Here is a 20907-nt window from a genome sequence, read left to right as displayed (position 1 = left end):
TCACACAGTGCAACCCACCACAATCATGACTGACCATGAACACTTCCACTTAATGCTTTCCCAGTGTCCTATTACACACAAAACTTTAGTGGCGTTACTAGGAAGGCTCCTCTACTTTTGAGTTTCATGTAAAAAGAGTCAAGAGATTCATCAAATTTGTTTCTCTTAATGCACACAGACCACACACACACACACACACTCATGTGTAGACAAGTCTTAGATATTTTAACTAATATTTTCTCTTAACCCTCACTTTGCCAAAACTCCAATTAATTAGAATCATACCAAGTTTGGGCTCATTATTTGTTGTTGGAGGGAGCCTTTGCAAGAAGGTTTAGGTGTCCTTTGCATGAGCATTTGTTTCATTTCAGTTGGTTGGGACATGGACAAAAATAAATTAAAGAAACATGTATCCTATTCAATAGGAAAACGTTCTCCAACACCAGGCCTATATCCATCAGGAACACAGGCACAAATTGAAACCAAGAATCCAAGGGTAAACCTATTGGTCAGCAAATGGCAGCAAGTCTGGCTTCTCGCCTTGGAAAGAAGAAGAAAGCTTAATGATGCTTTGGACAGACTAGAAGAGGTTAGTAAATATCAAATATATTATATTCTCTTTATAGTCTTGTTTAACCCTGAATTTCCTGATAAAAATGATTTTAACAAAAGGCTCTTTTTTGCTGAATGATATATGGTTAGGTGGAGACAACCTGATGTGTGTATGAAAAAACCTACTAATTTATTTTAACAGTGAATAGATTCAAAATCTCCCCGTTGAAATGTGATCTTTTTAAGGAACCAATTATTTAAAGGCATTAAGATATGGACTCTGTAATTTAAACTGTTGTTTGTTTATACTTAAAATAATCTCTGTCATCTCTCTTTCACCAAGCTAAGGGAATTTGCAAACTTTGATTTTGATATCTGGAGGAAGAAATACATGAGATGGATGAACCATAAGAAATCTCGTGTAATGGACTTCTTTAGGAGGATCGACAAAGATCAGGATGGAAAGATAACAAGACAAGAATTTATTGATGGAATTCTTTCTTCAAGTAGGTTTAACATTATATTAGCCATTAAATTAGTTGTGTTTTACAATATCTTACTGGCAATATACTCATCCATCATAGCCTTTGGTGTTGTATCAGATATTTGCTTTCCATTTTATAATCACAAGTGACAATAATTTTTTTATTGTGAAATATTTTTAAATTTAGGTATTCTTTTTAAATCAGTCAGATTAAAGAAAGCATATAGGTTCACAAGGGGTGTATACATAACACACTGGCTAAATGCATGTTATCTTTTCTTCATCTAGTATCTGGCCCATATGAAGTAGTAGAGATACCGGCCTTTATGCTGAAGGCTCAGGGTTCAGTTCCTGCTTGATGGCACATGGAGTAGAGCAGTGGGGCCAACCTTTTTGGCAAGCGTGCCACAAACTAGCCCTGCACCCTCCTCAACTGGCAGTCTGATTCCCTTCCCTTACTGATCTGCTACTCAGCTTTCTGCTCCTTGCCCTGCTCCCCCTGACCAAGCTGCTGCTGTGCTTTCTGCCCTGTGTTCACTGCCTGATCTGGTGTTCTGGTCTCTACTCCCTTATCTCCACTGTGCTGCTCATCCCCTCCCCAGTCTGCCTTATGCCACACACAGAGGCTTGTTGTACCACTTGTGGCACCAGTGCTGCAAGTTGATCACTCTTGGTATAAAGCATCCCACATAGTAATAAGAATTCATGTGCATCTGAGATAATCCAAATACCTTTCCCCTGAGGTGGGGAGTCACTCTTACATTGAATACAGGGTAAGTCTTCAAAATGCTTCCAGAATTCCTAGAGTCAGAACATTCACAAGACCTCAGGGCTACACGATCAGTTGGACTGTTTTAATTTATAGGAACTTGGTATGGTCTTCATATGTTTGCTCAAAACCTGTCCATAAATTGTGTAGTTTCAGCTTCATTAAATTTTATATTAATAATTTGTATTAGGAGACATATGCTGATAAAGAAAATCCTTATTGTATACAATGTAACAGTGTAATATACTCTTACATTGTCTATTACTGTGGCTGCCTTGCATGGCTGGCCTGCATTTAAAAATAAAACACTGCTACTACTACCAGCTAAAACTATTACCTGAGATAATCCTGTTCTTGCTAAATGTTAGTTATTTTACAGACATTTCACCAGCTGAGCTGATGATTTACATATTGTAATTCTCTCTGTTTTATAAAAGGTCTGTAAGTGAGCTGTTATTCTGGCTCTGGAGTTCTGAAATGAAGGCTTCAGGATGTATTGTTCCATTTTTAAAACAATGGCACAAGTTTCTAAAGGAGGCAGGTCTTGAATTGCAGAATTTAATTTGCCTTCACATTCTTGTATGATCTTGTTCCACTAACAGCATGACTTGTAGATTTGTGACGTTCTTTGAACTTTAGAAGTCAAGAATGCTGTAGGACTCTAGATCTGTGTGTCACTTGAAAGCTTTTTTTAAAGTTAAATCTGCTGCTAGGCACATTCAGTGTAATGTTTCTCTCCTAAAAACATGCCATTACCTTCATTATTATCCAAACGTGAGTTAGCATTGGAGGTACACTTTTCCTTTCAGAGATGTGTTTATACTTGCTTGGTACTTTAGCATACATTAACTGTTGCTAGTGTCCAAAAATCTTTGAGATTGGTGATCAAGCCAGTCTCTGTAATGGGTTTGAAAAGTCCTAAGTCTTACTTCCTGGTGCTGTTTTTGGATTACAGAATTCCCTACCAGTCGACTAGAAATGAGTGCAGTAGCTGATATCTTTGACAGAGATGGTGATGGTTATATTGACTACTATGAATTTGTAGCAGCACTTCATCCAAACAAAGATGCATATAAGCCTCTTACAGATGCAGACAAAATTGAAGATGAGGTACTTTTCATTTTCTCAGATAGCAGACATATTCTATTAGAATCACATACTTGAATCCATAATGAACTTAATTTATAGCCTTAATAACTTGCAGTTCTGCTAATCATTTAAGGCTTCAGTGATATGATATTAGTAGTAAAACAATTATTCCGATTGTGTTTTTGGCAGGTTACAAGGCAGGTAGCTAAATGTAAATGTGCAAAGCGATTCCAAGTGGAGCAGATTGGGGATAACAAATACAGGGTAAGTCTTCAAAATGCTTCCAGAGTTCCTAGAGTCAGAACATTCACAAGACCTCAGGGCTACACAAACAGTTGCACTGTTTTAATTTATAGGAACTTGGTATGGTCTTCATATGTTTGCTCAAAACCTGTCCATAAAATGGGTAGTTTCAGCTTCATTAAATTTTATATTAATAATTTGTATTAGGAGATAAATGCTGATAAAGAAAATCCCTATTGTATACATTTTTTTCAGTCAAACTACAACAAACAGTTGTATTTTTAGTGATTTTCCTAAACTTACATCAGGACTAATATTTGTGTCCAGATATCCAAAAGACTTAGCCAGTAGTTAATCCTGTACATGTACCGTGAATTTGTTAACTGATATTTTACTTATGAATAATACGAATAATAATACATTTTGCAAACAGATTCAGGTTAAATAGGTGGAACTTCAAAATGTTTGACCAAAGTATATTGTATCATCCTCATTTCCTGTTTTTATTTTACTAGAGCATACTATTCCTTCATCTTAGTAGCTATATAGGAAATGTGCCAGGTATTCTCAAATTAGTTCAACTTGCAGAGAGAAACCTGCAGTGTTGCATAGAAGGTAATTTCTTACTCTCAGGTTCAATAATGAGAACATTTTCAGATGAAGTGCTCAGTATTTGGCTGAGGGAGATTATTGACTGTCTTCAGACTAATTAAAAAACAAAATAAAGCAACAAGAAGGCAACCAAATCTAACAGTGCTCATACTCTGGAAAACTAATTACCTGCACATCTCTAAACCTAGATACTTATTTAGCAGTTCTAGTATGTGTGTTAGTTTGCATGTATTCTAGACTCATGTAGAGAATTTCCTGTAAACTAATCATGTCTTTCTTCCATTTTCCATTTCTTATCAGTTCTTCCTGGGAAATCAGGTATAAACCAGTGGATTGTGTTTTGAATTTCTGTTTTTTTCTTAATGCATAGTCATTCAGCATGCAATGGCCAGTCTTTTTTCATCATTTCATCCTAAACTAATTCAGTGTTGGTTGGCTGTAGTGTTGCTCTAAATGCTCTTAAATGTTTCTTGCTTCAGGGTGCCCTTTCACCCCTACCTTTTTTCCCGTTGTCTCCTTAAGGGTATTACTTTTAAAGGAACCAGATAATAGAGCAGCATTTTTTTAAATTTTAAGTCACTTTGGCATTTCAGCTATAATTTACAAACAGTGAATTTCTGTCATTTTCCTATCATTTTTATATGCTATGTATAACAACTCTATGCTGTAAAATCCCATGTTTTTCTTTTATAAAGTGACTTATTTTATCATCACTATGAAAGATCTAACTGCATTAAACTAGAAATCCAGTTATACTGAGGAAGAATCAGTCTGCAGTGGATTATTGGTATCTTTAATAGGAAACATTGTGGTATTTATTAAATAATCTTTCAGAAGCTGGCAGAAGCTTGAAGTTCAAATATGGACTGTTTTCATTTCCTTCATTCCAAACTGGCTGCATAAATTGCAGAGCAGACCAGTTCCAAGCTTTGGTCTGGCTAAAAGACAGAGAATATGAGAAGTTAAATTGTTGAAAAAGAGGAATTTAAAGAAGAACCTACTCCTGAATAACCAAACGAAGTAATTAATGTTGGTTGGTGAATCATTTATTAGATGTATGCACCTAAGGTCACAGCTGAATGTAAACCTATTTAATAGATCAAAATAAAAACGTCAGGTAAAGTTCATTTAAATTTAAATGTTGGTCATTAGGAATAAAGTCTTCCTTGAATTGATATTTTAAGCTTAGATATTGTTTGGTTCCCAGAAGTAATATTCCTGCAGTCCTCTCTCAATCCAAAGTCTTTTAACAAGCAAGGAGCACATTTGTGTGATTTTTGGCTTTAAAGCATTTCAGGCACTTCACTGGAGCAAATGGGTATGGTTCAACCACAATTAATGGCCCCTCCTGCCCCAGGTGCATTTGGGTCCCATTGACGGCAGGATTTGGCCTGAGTATTGGATATTGATCAGCACATTAAGTGGCATCAGCTAAAAAGTGCGGGATCTGCCTGGTTCAGTTTTGATGACGCTGTAGCTTCCTACAGGGAATTGTGAAAGTTAAGCAACTGAAAATCTGGTGGAAGGTCTGAATCAATAATGCTGTAAAACAAAAACTGTTCTGTTTTAATTCGTACAAGGTACAGCACATTGGTACAGTTGTGGAAGCTTTTCCACAGTAATCCCTTCCTCACCTAAACAAAAGTGCTTCTGGTTTGTTTAGGGTACCAAAGTTTAGTTCATTTGACTCCTTGAATTCTGATGCAAAGATTGGCAGCAGCTGTCCCAGTTATGATGGTGATTGTGTTTCATGTTGACATTAATACAAAATATATCAAAGTAAACAGTTGTTTTCCACAACCCAACAAATAATCAGATAGGAGAATCTTTTAGTCAATGTTCCATCAATCCAAATTTGAACCAAGGACCCACATGCTAACTTTGCTGTGTGCTTTTCAAAATTGAATGATGTGTTAGGAGCAATCCTCAGGTCTAAGGGAAGAAGCATGTAGCACAGGTTAGGTCAGGTGCAGATGTAGGGGTAAATGAATCCTGGGGCTGCTCTTCATGTAATTAATGCCAGACTGTCAGTCTCACTAAGGGGCAGTGTAGAAGCCAAGGATCACTGGTTATCCTAACCTTGTCCCCTTTTCCCAGCAATGGCACCTGTACCCACCCCTTGAGAGGAGGTTGGCATAAATCTGTTACAATGACTCCATGTCCCTGTGCTGGTTTGCTCAGGGGAGCAATGTAAAACATCCCTCATTCACCTGCAATTCTAGGCCAGTGATCTATTATTTACACTGTTTTGCCACACTTTTCAGCTGAAAGCTTCATATCATTGGAAACTGTATCACTACTGTTACAAAGAGAGTTCAGTAAAGGTACTAATAATAAAGTGTTCATTCATTTGCACAAATACAAATCATAACCAATATAATGATTTTATTACAAATTTTTGCTTCTCTTACAAGAATCAGAAAAAATGCAAATTAAACATAAAATTAAGCCTTGCAGCATTTTTTGACAATCTTGCTATATTCCTTTGGGTTAATGCAGTAAAAGCTTAACATTGTAGTTTGCATAAATAAATAAGATTTTTGGCATTTACCAATTATTAAGAATTAAAGCCAGATTTTTTTAAATGGCTGATTTAAGCCTTTCAGAGCTGAAATAATTATGCACAATTTGGAGAATTATTGAAAACCTTAGTGTGTTTCCTCTTGTTCCAGTTTGGTGACTCTCAGCAACTGCGTCTTGTTCGTATCCTACGAAGTACAGTTATGGTTCGTGTTGGAGGTGGCTGGATGGCACTTGATGAGTTCTTAGTGAAAAATGATCCTTGCAGGGGTATGTAAGAAGACAAGACATTTAAGTCATTAATTCAGTGCAATCACTGTCAATATTTTTTTTTGCAGGATAGAACTTGAACTGTATACAGTATTTGCCATTTGTGTAAATGTTGATGCAGTGAAGACTTCACAGGATCCTGTTTTTGCACATTTTAAAATCCTAATGGTTGAATGCTTTTCAGTTACATCTGTGTAAATCAAAAACAATTGCTATGACTTCTATGAAGTTAATCTGGGTTCACTCTGGTGTAATTAGGAATTGACCTTAGCCCAGGACAGTCCAGGCCCAGTAGATCACATCTGAACAGACTGTATGAACTAGCAGCAACAATGAAGAGCAATAAAATCTTCTCAACAAGAAAGAAGTATTTCTTAAGCCATACATTAAAAAGGATAATTCAGCTGAAAACAGTGAGGGATAAAAAAACTGAGCTGGCCTAAAGATGCCCCCAGTTCTCAGACCCTGCCTTTGGAACAACCCTTTTTCATTGGCATTCTCCCAGATGTACTTTGTAAAGCTCTAAGCTTTGTACAAGGGTTGGAGAAAATGAAACGACTCTGGGTACCTTGTGATCAAGAAACTAGAGTTTGTCATGAACCACATGTTATGGAAGTTTTATCTTCAAAGCTGTCAATGGCTTAATAGTCTCTGCAGGAAGTCCCATGCCTCTGATATGAAAACGGGCTTTGGGCAACACTTAGCTACAGTTGATCTTAGGAGACCAAGAAGAGCAAGGAGTAAAACTACTGAAGTAGCTGACAGAAGAGAAAGCCAACAGTAGCAGGAGTGATAAAGTTAGTAAATTGTTAGACTTATGATACATGTTCAGAGGAAAGTAAGTAATTTTATAAAGTTCTTGACCTAAAAATTACAGCAGATAGGACAACATTAGTATAGGAAAACTAAAACAGAAGGAGTTAAGCCTAGGGAGAACAGCTATCCTGCAGTCCTAATAAGGACAAATTATTGGATTTGACTCAGGACTATATAAACACTTCAGTAAAATACCTTAAGGAGGGGTGAAGGCAGATCATAGGTATTTTATAGTTACTATTAGGGTAGAGTAGGGAATTTTAAACAAGAAAAAAATATTGCAAAAGAATCATAAGCACCCTATAATTAGCAAGAGTGGGTGCCATTCACATTCACATTTAGAAGTTCTTAGCCATGATGGTTAAGTTCACCTTTAATATTTCCTATTCTAAGTGCTATAAAGGCACTGTGCTGAGTAGAATTGAAAAGGTCAATATAGGTGTTGTAAATGTCTAGTGGTATTACAAAAATCCTGCTGCCCACCAAGGGAAAGATAATATACTGATTGAAGTGAAATGAGCTGTGTCCAGCTCCAGCTGAGTCTAAGGCTAATTCTTCACTCCCTTGAGCTTGGTACGGTCATTTCATGCCTGCGCTATCAGTTTTATTTGGTAGCATTTACTGTGTCTCTGCACAGGTCACTGTACAAAATGCAAGGCAGTGGGAAATGAGGTTCTATGTGATTTTGCAATTTCCAACAGCATTTAAGCACTAAAATTGCCACCTTTCAAAAATTATTCTCAGGAATCTTGACATGCTATCAACTGTGGTTTCACATTCTGCTTGGGTTGTAATTAATAGCTGGAGTAACTAATAAGCTTTTTATTAAAATTCCTTATTATTGTCCTATTAAATAAAGTCAGATAGACCTTCATTTACTGGTCCTTACCTGTCCTGTTAAAGATTAAGACATGCATTATGTGTCCTCTTCATTGCACTTGAATGCTACAGGTCCTGCTATACCTGGCATCTCATTTAGTGCTTGAGTGCTACAGGTTCTGCACTTCATACCTGGCACCTGCTATATCTGACCCACTAAATGAGGTGCTCAACACATTTAACTAACTCAATGGAACTATGTGAGTACTGAGCTCAGCATAACAACTAAGTTATGCAGCTTAGTTATCTCATTGTCACCTGATGAAGCCACTGACAAAGGTGCCATTGACCTCAGGGGGGTCAGATCATGCCCCTGCTTGAGCACCTCACTATGTCATACCTTCATTTCCAGTAAGGTTTGCTGTCATATTCAATGCAGAATAATTTGCAGTGTTTTTGTTATATGCTTCATACTAAAGGTATGGTAACTCATTGTAAGTTCCAGCTTATAATACCTCCTTGTGATGGCAGATGTATGTTTTTGTGGCCCAAGTGTTCATAGGACTGCAGCTAAGTCTATTCAAGCACTGTTGTCTTTTAGCTTAGGGGAACTTAGAGAGCTTGCCTAGAAGTGCTTAGAGAGACCTTTTGCTCTAAGTTCTGTCTTTCAGCCTAGTGCTCAGAGTCTCTTCTTGCATATGCAACTGCTGTACTTGATTTCTTCTCCTGCTAACGATTTTCTTTAATGTGACCCATATCCTGTGTCATTTTTTCTAGTTCATCATCACGGAAGTAAAATGTTACGTTCGGAATCAAATTCTTCAATTACCACTCAGCCTACTATAGGTTGGCAATCCCCTCTCTTTGTCTCTTCTGCCCTTTCTCTGTCTTCATTCCCTTCCCACTCTTTAATATTTATTTTTCAACAAATGCTTCATTCATTACATTTGGCTTTGCATTTTTTTCACCGTGGGCTGGTGCTTTAGAGGGATTTTTTTTGACACACTTACAGAGTGTTTCAGAAACAGTTGCCACTCATACTAACACAATAAAATGCTAACATATTGTGCATCTTATTCTTGTGAAACAGTCTCTCATCTGTGCCTGTATAAGTGCTTAGCTACCAAGTACCTCATTATAATTTGGATTTTTTGTTCATTATTGCATGTTGCCAAACTGCATTACTATAGTTTAGTGTAAATGGATGTGCTACTTTCTGTTCACTTGTACTTAGCATTTTTCTGTACCATCCAAATGAGTGTTACTATGAGTAGCTGTAATATTAGTGATGCAGGTCATCAGGTTGCATCTCTGCATTAATAGACGATTGATTAACAATGACTTAGCACCTTGAGCATTCCATTCTCATGCTGGCTTCACTTGACAGTGTTCATTTCTGCTGACACAAAGTGTTAGAGTAAGGAAGCTGTGCACATGAACTCACGTGTGTCCAAAATAAATGTATTACAGAGTAATGCATTGCATTTGTTAGGCTGTGTTGGAGCTGGTGGCATGGCAAAAATGGTGATAAACAGGCTTGTGATTGATCTACATATTTGACATCTCAGTACCTTTCTTTGGTGTGCTGCAGCTAAGGGAAGGACAAACGTGGAGCTGCGTGAAAAGTTCATGATGGCAGATGGTGGCAGTCAGAGCATAGCAGCTTTCCGACCAAGGGGTCGTAGATCACGACCTTCTTCAAGAGGTGCCTCTCCCAATAGATCTACTTCTTTATCAAGTCAAGTTGGCCAGGCAGCTGCACCACAGGCTGCTGCTACGAGTACACCCAAGGTATGAATAAGTACATGACTTTGCATTAATCATTGAATAGCATACAGGTACTTCCTAGTTAAATAGGACCCAGAAATTATAAGTCCATGTTTACAGGTCCCATGTTAACAGGACTCAGATTTTATAGGATAGAACAATCGCTGTTTTAATGTCTTTTGAAAGGACACCAATTGTGTCCATTTTTTTTCTCACACTTGCTCCTCTTTTGCAATCCTGAAATAGATGTCTTTACATTTTATGATCCACTTGATCCAATCAGCAAACAGAGAATACAATCTGAAAGAGAAAAAGTACATCAAGAATGTTTGTCATCAACTCTTCCTGCTTTGTTTTTATTTTCTTTCTTATTTTTTTCATTTTTACTGTGAAGTTAGGGATTCCCTTTCCTTGGATATCTATCTCCATGACATTTTTTTCCATCTACTGTCCTTCATATTTTGATTTGCCATTGTTCCATACAGACACCCCATCATTTAATACGCAATTATGATAAACCATGGTTGACAAACAGCAAAACATCAACTCCTCCTAAGCCAGCAGAGTCCTCAGACTATCAAGGGCCATCTGCCGAGGTACAGTAAGGACAGAGATTCTAGTCTAATGAATTTCCTTTGTTAAAACTATCACATCACTAACAGTCATTACAGTTCTTTGCACAGCTGCACTGTCCCTTTGCATATTAATACACTCTCTTTGTTTCAGATCTCTATCCATTTTATTTTCTTTGTTTTCATAAACTTTTAATTGATCTTTTGCTTGATGTGTTAAATAGATTTAACCTTTAAGAAAACTCAACCTGTGGTTCCTGATAAGTAGACTGTAAAGCAATAAAAAATGTAGCTGCAAATTAACAGTGAATAGACCAGCTGTTGGAAAGATCAAATTTAGAATTCTTTCTATGACTTACTCTTTGGTTGCCCATCAGCATTTCACCATTGGATGTACTTTCCTCAAATTATGTCCTCTAGGCTTACAGTGTGCAGGGCACTCATGAGTTACAGATATTATATTAAAACATTATGATCTCCAAAATGAAGCCAGTGAGTGAGGAAATGCCATTTGATAGTGAGTAGGATACCACAGGTACAAAGTAGAAGCATACTGGTGCCCTTTCAGAAACTGAAATTCAGTTTAGGAGAGTAATGGCCAACAATTGCTATGACCAACAAAAGCTATAATCAGGTAGCTTTCTCAGTGACCCAGGGGGGATTAATTTTGATGGTCTCAACAGTGTGCAACGTACACAAAAAACTGTTACTTTTATAAGAATTACTGTCTATGTTGGAAACCAAACGGGAGAGACCAAGGGTTGAATATACTTTGAGTCTAAAGACCTGACCCACTGCTTGATGAAACCAGTGGAAAGCTCCAACTAGATCAGCTCCTAAATTGTCTCCTGCCCTCACAGAAATAGTCTGTCTCAACTGAAGCAGGTAGATTAGCATGAAGGGGCTTGCCCTATGACTGCCTCTGCTGTATTTGTTCTCTACAGAAAGAGAGGATTTCATCCTCCAATTGCTGTCAGTTTGGCACTTCATGTAATTCTGTACATCTTTATTCAAGAACACACAAAATACCTGAGGATCTTTTTTATTCATTACTATTGTGTGTATGTATGTATAAGGTATTACTTTACATATTTAGGATTATTGTTTAAGGTATTGAATATGGTTTAACCATAGCTCAGTTTAAATAAATGTTAATTTCTAATTTACTTGCTTTTTTCTTTTGTCCCTTGGAAACTAAATATCCCTACAAGGTTAATTGATGGTACTTAAAACAACTGTATGAAGAAATTTGCCGTATTGACAGAGCAATAAAATGTCATGCTTTTGCTGAATTTGTTATGAAATGGAAACGACTGCATTCATTTAAGCATTTTCTAATGTGAAGACTGATTGAAGTGTTTGTAGTGGCTGGTAAAATATTGCATTAAAGTATTCTTCTTTTCCCTGGGGACAGGAGCATTGTTCCCTTCCAGCCCCTTAAAATGGCAGTCAGTTAGGCCTTGACACCTAGTCTAAAAGAACCCTGTTGATGTATCCGCAGAAGGTGGTGTGCCTAGAACAGCTCCAATCTGCTTTCAGTCTTTCCCATTGGTTCACTGAATTTAATGAAGACCAGTGGTTTGAGGCTGCATGCTACACAGGTGACTGAAGGAAGTTGTAGGTGCATTTCTCAGGCATCCAGCTGCAGCTTCTGCCCAAAAAAGTGACTGATAGGATACAAGTTTAGCCTGATTTAGGGGGTTAGGGAAATATCCAAAAAACCACATACTTTCTCTCTATATGCTCCAATAAATTTTGAATTCTTTTCTGCCTGGTAGCAGTTTCAACAGGAGGAGTGAAGACCATCCCTGCCCAGAATAGCTTATGGTCTGTTGATTAGGGCACTCTCAATGGAAGTGGATGGGATGAATATGAAACTTCTTTTGGAGAGGAGGGAATTGAGCCCAACTCTCCAGCATCCTTAGTGTATTTTCTAATGATGACATTATTACGCAGACAAGTGGCAGAAGATTAATGACTTTATCCTCCTCTTTGTGCCATCCTTTAAAAGGATAGATTGACTTTCCTAAGGTATCCATTTTTGGTAGAAGTGTTGTAGATGCCTAGTTCAGAAGAAGGTTTGTGTGCAAGACAAGCAGAGCAAGTTGCCTAAGTCCTGGTGGACCGGGGGTCCTGGAATGGAGTTTAAGACGCACCCTTTTGAATTTAGAATTTCCCTATTGCCCAGCGCCACATAGCTGTTGGCTTGATGTACTGGATCTTTTGGATCCCATTCCTGGGCACCTAACTCCCTCTAAGCATTGGAAAAAGTTCAGTGCTTAGCATTGCAGTATTTGAGTTCCTCTTTTGGATAAATCCTTTGTAGTTTTATATGAACTTGGGATGATTGTTTGCTCACACCTAGGGTCTGCTATGGTGTGCAAAGTTGAATAATGAGACTTGAGCATCTTTGGAAGTCCCCTTCCCTGAGCCAATAAATAAACTCATCTTAGGTAGGCTACCAGGTGAGGTCACTAGATTCTGCTAATTCAGAAGCTAGAAAAAAAGGCAGACAAAACTATGGGTGGATGCACCCTGGGTAACATTTTTTTTTTCTATTTATAAAATCAAGACCCTCTGCTTTTGTGCAAGAAAGTCACAAAATATGGGAATTTAGGAGTTGCAAAATTCATAAGTATACTTTTGTCAGGCTACATTCCATGAATGCATTCAATATATATGCCCATGGTCAGAATTATGGCACAAAGGTATAAAAAATAGCTCTGCATCTGTCTGATAGCATTATGATAAGAAGTGTACCCTCAGTTAACCTTGTATGCTCAGCTAATTAAAATATATACATACGTACGTAAAGACTGATAAAAAACTCATGCTAAGTAGACTTTTGACTGATTTTACAGCTGGACCACTTTGGCACTTATGGTTAAATATTTCCATGATAATTGTGGCCAATACTTTGAATTTATCATGTATGTTGTGAAGATTGTAGAATACCAAGTTCAGTCCCAGCCAATCCAAATCTTCATATCGATGATAATAGATGAAGCAATGATATTTGTCTTCTTCAGGGAACACCAATACAAGGGAGTAAACTTAGATTGCCAGGATATCTATCAGGAAAAGGGTTCCAATCTGGAGAAGACAGCAGCCTGATATCAACAGCAGCTACCAGGGTTCGAGCACAGTTTGCAGGTGAGTTTTTTAATTTCAGCACTGATCCCAGCATTCATAACAAGGGTTGTTACCACATGAGGACAGATTGGGGTACCCCAGGGGGATGTGCACATTTGCTCTAACATATTAATTGCAGCCTGCTTGACATCACTGGTTTATAATGATCCTCTGAAACAGCCTTTAAAGAAATGCTTGAGAACAAAGGGAAGATTCTTGACTGTAGAGCAGAACTCAGCTGTAGAGAATTTGAGGGCCTATGAGGAATCTACCTGTGGTTCCCTGAATCTGATTCTGAACATACATAACACTTAGAACAGTTGAAATATAATTAAACCTGAAGCAGACAGACTTACAAGCTTGCTATAAAAGGTTAAAACAGTCTGGAAATGGTTCAAAAGTGTTACTGGAAAATCATATATTATTTAGAACCAGTTCATTATGAACCAGTCCAGTGTTAGATGTGGAAACCAAGCATTCTGTGCCTCCAGGCACCCCACACAGCATCGCTCCTTAAGCTCCTATCTCTCTACTGCTGCAACTGGCTGCTCTGGTACACAGCCAGAAATCTATTGCCCTCTCTTTTTCTTTCCTTTTGTTGGTACTTTTTATCAATGAGCTCCCTTGCACTTCTTGTTTAATAAAAGCTATCTTTCTAACAACGAGCTGTACTCTCTCTTCCTACTTGACCACAGCCCCCCTCATCATTCGAAAGAATGGTTGGGGATGTCTCCTCTGGCATCTCTGAACCAACAATGATGGATGCCAGAGGTAATTAATGGGGGATACATCACTCTCGATATATCCATTTTAACACTGTCCCTAAAGCATCCACCTCTGCCACTGTCAGTGACAGGCTTCTTTGCTAAATGGACATTTGTCTTGACCCAGCATGGCACTTCTTATATTCTTATTATGCCCCTCCAGCCCCTTGGAACCAAAAAAGAATGGGTCCAAGCACTCCTCGCCCAAACCCCCTGTCCTGCCACTTCAGGTTAGCACACTGCAGACTTAGGTCAGGTACATACTATTGAAGTTACAGAATTCATGTTTATGAGAGAAGAGAAATCAGAACAGTGAAAATGCACCCAGCCGTGGGTCACCCACCCTCTAGGACTCTCAAAGCACAGGTGCAAGCACTCATTCCTATCCCCTTACCCACTGAGAGACAGTGGGCTGTTTGCTCACTTCTCCCCCTGGCTGTTGGAGCCTCAGCATCTCACACAGCTGTGAACCAGTCCTAGAATGGTTCAAGTGTTATATGTGTCTGCCTTCCCTGCTGAAAGCGAGAGCTGCAGGGAAGCATCTGCAACACCACTTGTGGAAGGTCACTCAGAGATCGTACATTGGTGGATCACTGGGAGTAGAATCACGGGATTAGAAAATGCACAAATGCAGATATGCTGTTCCTAAACTGTTTCCATCAAATGCTTTTCCAGCCTTCTCCTGAAGGAGATTCCACAACTTCCCTGGGAAGTCTAGCCCACTGCCTTACTCTTCTGACAGTAAGGAAGGTTTTCCTGAGAGTTAATTTAAATCTGCTTTGCTTCAGTTTAAAATCATTGCTTTGTGTCCTACTTTCTGGGGGAAAGGAAGAGCAGCTGTTCTTCCTCTTCTTTATGGCAGCCTTTCAGACATTTGAAAACTGCTATCATGTCCTCCTCTCTTAATCTCCTTTCCTCCAAGCTAATCTACCTAGTTGTCTCATTTTTTCCTGTTATGGCTTGCTTTCCCACTCCTTTATCGTTTTTGTTGCCTACCTCTGGACCTTCTCCAGCTTCTCTATGTCCTTAAAATGTGGAACGGAGAAATGTAGACATTACTCTAGTTGAGGCCTAGCCAACTCTGAGTTGAATGCTACCATCACCTCCCATGTCTTACGCTTAATACTCCTGTTTATGCAGTCCAAAATTAAATTAGCTTTTTTTGTGCCTGTGTCACATTGCTTTCCCATGTTCACTCTCAGTTACCCTTCTCAGCGATGCCACTGCCCAACCAGTTATCTCCCATTTTGTATTTGTTCATTTGGTTAGGTGGAGCACCATATATTTGTCTGGACTGAACTTCATCCCATTGTCTTTAGCCCATTTTGCTAGTCTGTCAGGATCCTTCTGTAGTCTATTCCTGTCCTTCAAAGTGTTTTCAGTCCTCCCCAGTTTTGTGTCATTTGCAGACTTAATGAGACAAATCTATTCTGGCATCTAAATCATTAGTAAACATATTAATCAGCACTAGATGTAGGACAGACCCTTGTGAAACCCCACATGTGGCCCCCTGATATTCTGACATTAATTTATTTGTTATTGCCCTTTGGTTGCACTTATTGAGCCAATTATTGTACCAACTTACAGTAATTTCATCCAGTCTACATTTCTCCATTTTTCTTATGAAAACATCATGTGGGACTGTGTCAAAAACCTTACTAAAGTCTAGGTATATTATGTCCTTCACATTCTCTTCATCCATCCAATTAGATACTTGGTCAAAAAAAGGAGTTCAAGAAAGAGGGTTGTGTCCCATCCTGTGCCCAGAGCAGCTCTAAACAAAGAATGAGGTTGGGTGGCCGGTACAAGAAACCACAGAGCCACCTCTGCCAGCTGTTGTAACTGTCAAGTGTACTAAGAGTGACTGAAAAATCCTGTCCAGCTAGTTCTTATTTTTTAGTTATTACTAATTTTAAGACAAAACTGTCTCATGCTTTGTTTAGATGTGGTTTCTTTGCCATTGGAATATGCCAGACCTATTGAGATAAAATATGTGTCATAAACAATTTGCAGATAATTAAAAATAAAGTTTACCCTGTTTAACTTACATAAGATAGTCACTGTTAACATTTTTCAATGAGGCACATGAACTCAGTTGACATAAAAAAACATCACATAGAATCATAGAAAATTAGGGTTGGAAGGGACCTCAGGAGGCTATCTAATCCACCCCCTGATCAAAGCAGGGCCAGCCCCACCTATATCATCCCAGCCAATGCTTTGTCTAGCTGGGTCTTAAAAACCTCAAGGATGGAAATTCCACAATCTCTCTGGGTAACCTGTTCCAGTGTTTTACTACCCTTCTAGTGAGTAAATTCTTCCTAATACCTAATCAAAACTTCCCTTGCTGCAGTTTAAGACCATTGCTCCTTGTTCTGTCATCTGCCATCACTGAAAACAGCCTGGCTTCATCCTCTTTCAAACCCCGCTTCAGGTAGTTGAAGGCTGTTATTAAAGCCCCTCTCAGTTGCCTCTTCTCTAGACTAAATAAGCCCAGTTCCCTCAGCCTATGCTCATAAGTTATGTGCCCCAGTCCCCTCACCCCCCATTTTTGTTGCCCTCTGCTGGACTCCCTCCAATTTGTCCACATCCTTTCTGTAGTAGGGGGCCCAAAACTGGACACAGTACTCCAGATGTGGCCTCACCAGTGCTGAATAGAAGGGAAGAATTGCTTCCTTTGATCTGCTGGCAACACTCCTACCAGTGCAGCCCAAGATGCCATTAGCCTTGTTGGCAACAAAGTCACACTGTTGGCTCATATTCAGTTTATTGTCCATGTCCACTGTAACCCCCAAGTCCTTTTCTGTAGGGCTGCTATCCAGCCAGTCAGCCCCCAGCCTGCACTGATGCATGAGATTGTTCCATCCTAAGTGCAGGACTTTGAACTTGTCCTTATTGAACCTCATGAGATTTCTTTTGGTCCAGTCACATGTGCATTGACTGTGCAAACTCTACCCCATCTTGTATTTGTTGATTCCTTCATTTAACAACAGTGGGAAGGAGATCATTGTAAATAATATGAAAATATTCCTTAATTGCTTGTTATTTCCTTTATTTCTCTTGAGACTTCCAGTTTTAGGCATTTTGAGTGAAGAAATAATTGAAACTTGTGCAGGTGCTTGCTACAGAGCCCCATATATTTTGAAATGTGGGCATTCATTTGCCCAATCAAACTTGCATGCAAACAATTCCTAAAGTACAAGAAGATGACAGAATCTGAACACATCTAGATATGAAATGACTGTGAGAAAGGGTTTGGTAGATCACTGAATTGCATAAAGCAAGGTCAATGAGTGGATAAACACTACCAGGATAATCAGTTTTTATGAGCAAAGCTAGTGGCTGGGCTAACCATTCAGAACCTCAGCATTTAATCTTGCATTCCCTTCTCTTTATTAGGAGAAATATCATGGCTTTATGTTGTTGTTCAAGATGAGAAGAGACAACAATGAGTGTTACTTGTAACAGATGGAGTTCCAAATATGGCTTGCAGGGCGTTTAAGTTCCTATATTTATAAAAACACCTAAATATCATAATGCTTGTTTAATTCCCATTACTAATGCCAGTAGATGCCTCCCTCATAGAATCATAGAATCCTACACAATTAGGGTTGGAAGGAACCTCAGGAGGTCATCTAGTCCAACCCCCTAATCAAAGCAGGACTGTCCCCAGCTAGATCATCCCAGGAAAGGCTTTTTCTAGGAGAGTCTTAAAATCCTCAAAGGATGGAGATTCCACAACCTCTTTCATCTCCCTACAGAAACTAGAAGAACTCCAAGTAGACCTGGGAGCCGAGCAGGAAGCAAGGCTGGCAGCAGGTCAAGTAGCCGCCGAGGCAGTGATGCATCTGATTTTGACATTTCAGAAATCCAGTCTGTGTGTTCAGATATGTCAGAGACTGTTCCCCCAACAAGCTGGCCAACCCCCCGACGGGGTTCTCGATCAGCCTCAGCCAAGCCTTCCAAAATTCCAACTCCCCAGAGGAGGCCACCAGCCAGTAAATTGGACAAGTCCTTGAAGAGATAATGTGATTGGCTCAGTAAAGGTCTTTTCCTTGTGTATTAAATATTTAAGTTTGTAAGATGTAAAATATTATGTAGAAACTATTGTGAAATATTGCAAGAGGTGGATTTTTAATTCTGCAGATGGCCTTATTTGTGTATTTGTCTTGTTATTTTATGAGTATAATTTTTGTCAGATTTTTTTTTTGTTTATGCCATATCCTATGTGAAAGGGGGAAAGAGTTTTAATGTAAACTAACAGTTGTACTCAGAAATGTGTAGAAAGTACACTAAAAGCAATTACTGAATGTACAGTGTACTGAATGTACAGTTAAGTCTCTGCAACCTGAATAAAATAGGCCTATCAGTATGTTGTTAGCTAACAGGAAAGGATACCTCATGATTTTTCTTTTAAAAAAATATAAAAAGCCAAAAGATACAATTACACATTTTGAGCTAATTAAACAAACACTAAAGGATGTATGGCAGAAATACTAAGAAATACAGAACACATTCTCACACTGGTTATTTATACAGCAACTCTCAGAGAACTCACAGAAAGTTACTTAAGCACTTGCCAGTACTATGATACTCCAATATCTTGCAGCATTTCTGTGCCATTGCTTTCAATGAGGCCAGACACATTCTGGGTATTTGAACTATTATACTGTAAGAATATCAATATGAAGTGCATTCATGTAAATGTGAGGTTTTCTTTTGCTTGAGTGGATGGTAGCACTGTATCATTGAACTCATTTTGTATCAAAGCAATTTTGCTTGCAGAAAGCTCTGAAATAAACATGTCCCTTAACTTTATTGCCAATGTATTTCTTATTTCACAGGACGATCATTTTGTGCATTATATTTTAGGGCATAAATGATTTGAAATGACCAATAATTACCTTAGCACTATAGACTTGAATGTAATTTCCCATTCTCAAGTCAGAGTTTGGTCACCTACTGTATTTGTTTAATAAAACCTTAATTTGTACAGATCAGATATTATGAAAGTATATGTAATTTTTTTGTGTTGACAACTATTGGTCTCATATTAAACTATGGCATTAGTGTGCCATGAATAAAAGACAGGGAGACTATGAGAGTCAAAGAATTGATTTTTGCCTTTCTGTGATAACATTAATAGGAGTAAAACATTAGCTTTTTATGGGAAAAGATGTAACTGCAACTAAACAGGAGTAGACTGGCCAAGTAGATGTTGCTGCAACTATAAACTAAATCCCTAGAAATTCCAGATATTTTTAACCACCAGGGAACTAGCCTGGATTTTCTGGCTAGATAAATAATATATACTGGGGAACTGTTCTTCATGTGTAGAAAACTCTGAGCAATTCAAGTGGGTCTGTAAGGCCAAACAGAACTATGCTTTGTCCTGTCACAATGCCAAACCTGAATCATCTCACAGGTGTGCCTTCTGCTCAAGGATGCAGTTGAGAATTACCTGAACGTATTGATGATGTAATCTGGATTTCCTGATTATCTCCAACCCCTCTGTTCCATCCACTTCTGAAGTGATCTTACTGATTTTTAGCAGAGACAGATATACAATCAAAATCCTTAAAAGATGGGGCTACATTTTAGCCTTACTGAAGTTAAAGACAAAATTCCAGCTGTGCCAGGATTTCACCCAAGGTGCATGCAGACTCATCCAACCAGAACATATACTTGTGGAACAGAGATAGTAAAACAAACCTCCAGCTGAGGACTGGAGGGGAAGTACAGCAAGCATGAGCCCCTGGGGAAGAGGCCAGGGATGCAAGTTCAGAAGAGACTGTCATACTTTCTTGGTGCCTCCGTTAACCACCACAGCAGCTATTGTAGGAGTTAATGAGGCAGTTAAGGAAAAAGGTAGATAGTCAGAGTTGTAGTGAGACAGCTTTCAGAAGAACAGGTGAGCGCATGCCAAATAGATAAAAAGAATGTCCTGCTAAGAGGGTCTGGATTATTGTGCATCTCTTGTGTGTGTATTGAATGAAGCAGAACCCTTATTAAATAAAACAGCATGTAATTGTGGGAGCCCATGTTGTCTAGTGCATAGAGCATAGAACAAAGACTAGAAACTTGAGTCAGTTCCTGAGTCGGCCATTGGTTTTGGTCATACTACTTGATCTTATTACTTGCTCTACTTGTCTCAGTTTCTTTCTCTGTAAAATGGGGGATAATGGCACCAACCTCCCCTATGGAAGTGCTTCATGAGCTACGGATGGAAAGAATGGGGATCATTTTAAAATTTAAGATTCCTGTATTTTGTAACGTATAAGCACCAGATTGATGAAGCTTTCCTTCACCCCTCCTCCTCGCCCCCATGTTATGGATTATGAGACAGCCTTTCATTATGTGATAATATAATCCTACCTTTCATCTGCTTCAACTTGACACATCTTACCTTTCAACTGCTTCACTTTGAAAAAACATGGTTTAGATTACAACCCAGAAATTTCTTTGGGTGTAATTTTCATGTTTTGGAAAAAGGAAGCA

General features: G+C 38.6%; 1 protein-coding gene across 18 annotated transcripts in view; it reads left to right on the top strand.

Moving 5' to 3' along the window:
- Nucleotides 1-19227, top strand: part of DST (dystonin) — a 494468-nt gene extending 475241 nt beyond the window's left edge. For 6 of the 18 annotated variants that reach the window (XM_059730549.1, XM_059730498.1, XM_019496918.2 and 3 more), the window contains 10 exons: nucleotides 426-589; nucleotides 896-1058; nucleotides 2761-2915; nucleotides 3084-3158; nucleotides 4050-4067; nucleotides 6422-6539; nucleotides 9766-9965; nucleotides 10427-10537; nucleotides 13543-13666; nucleotides 18171-19227. In XM_059730549.1, coding sequence (XP_059586532.1) covers nucleotides 426-589; nucleotides 896-1058; nucleotides 2761-2915; nucleotides 3084-3158; nucleotides 4050-4067; nucleotides 6422-6539; nucleotides 9766-9965; nucleotides 10427-10537; nucleotides 13543-13666; nucleotides 18171-18436 — 1394 coding nt within the window. In that variant the 3' untranslated portion in view covers nucleotides 18437-19227. Of the gene's footprint in view, nucleotides 1-425; nucleotides 590-895; nucleotides 1059-2760; nucleotides 2916-3083; nucleotides 3159-4049; nucleotides 4068-6013; nucleotides 6074-6421; nucleotides 6540-8951; nucleotides 9021-9765; nucleotides 9966-10426; nucleotides 10538-13542; nucleotides 13667-18170 lie in introns of all 18 variants that reach the window. The other 12 variants (XM_019496873.2, XM_059730504.1, XM_019496908.2 and 9 more) reach the window with 5 other exon arrangements.
- The last annotated feature ends 1680 nt before the right edge of the window (nucleotides 19228-20907 follow it).

This window comes from Alligator mississippiensis, chromosome 1 (assembly GCF_030867095.1).
Source record: "Alligator mississippiensis isolate rAllMis1 chromosome 1, rAllMis1, whole genome shotgun sequence".
Classification (NCBI taxonomy): Eukaryota; Metazoa; Chordata; order Crocodylia; family Alligatoridae; genus Alligator; species Alligator mississippiensis.
This window is presented reverse-complemented; position numbering and strand designations above follow the sequence as displayed.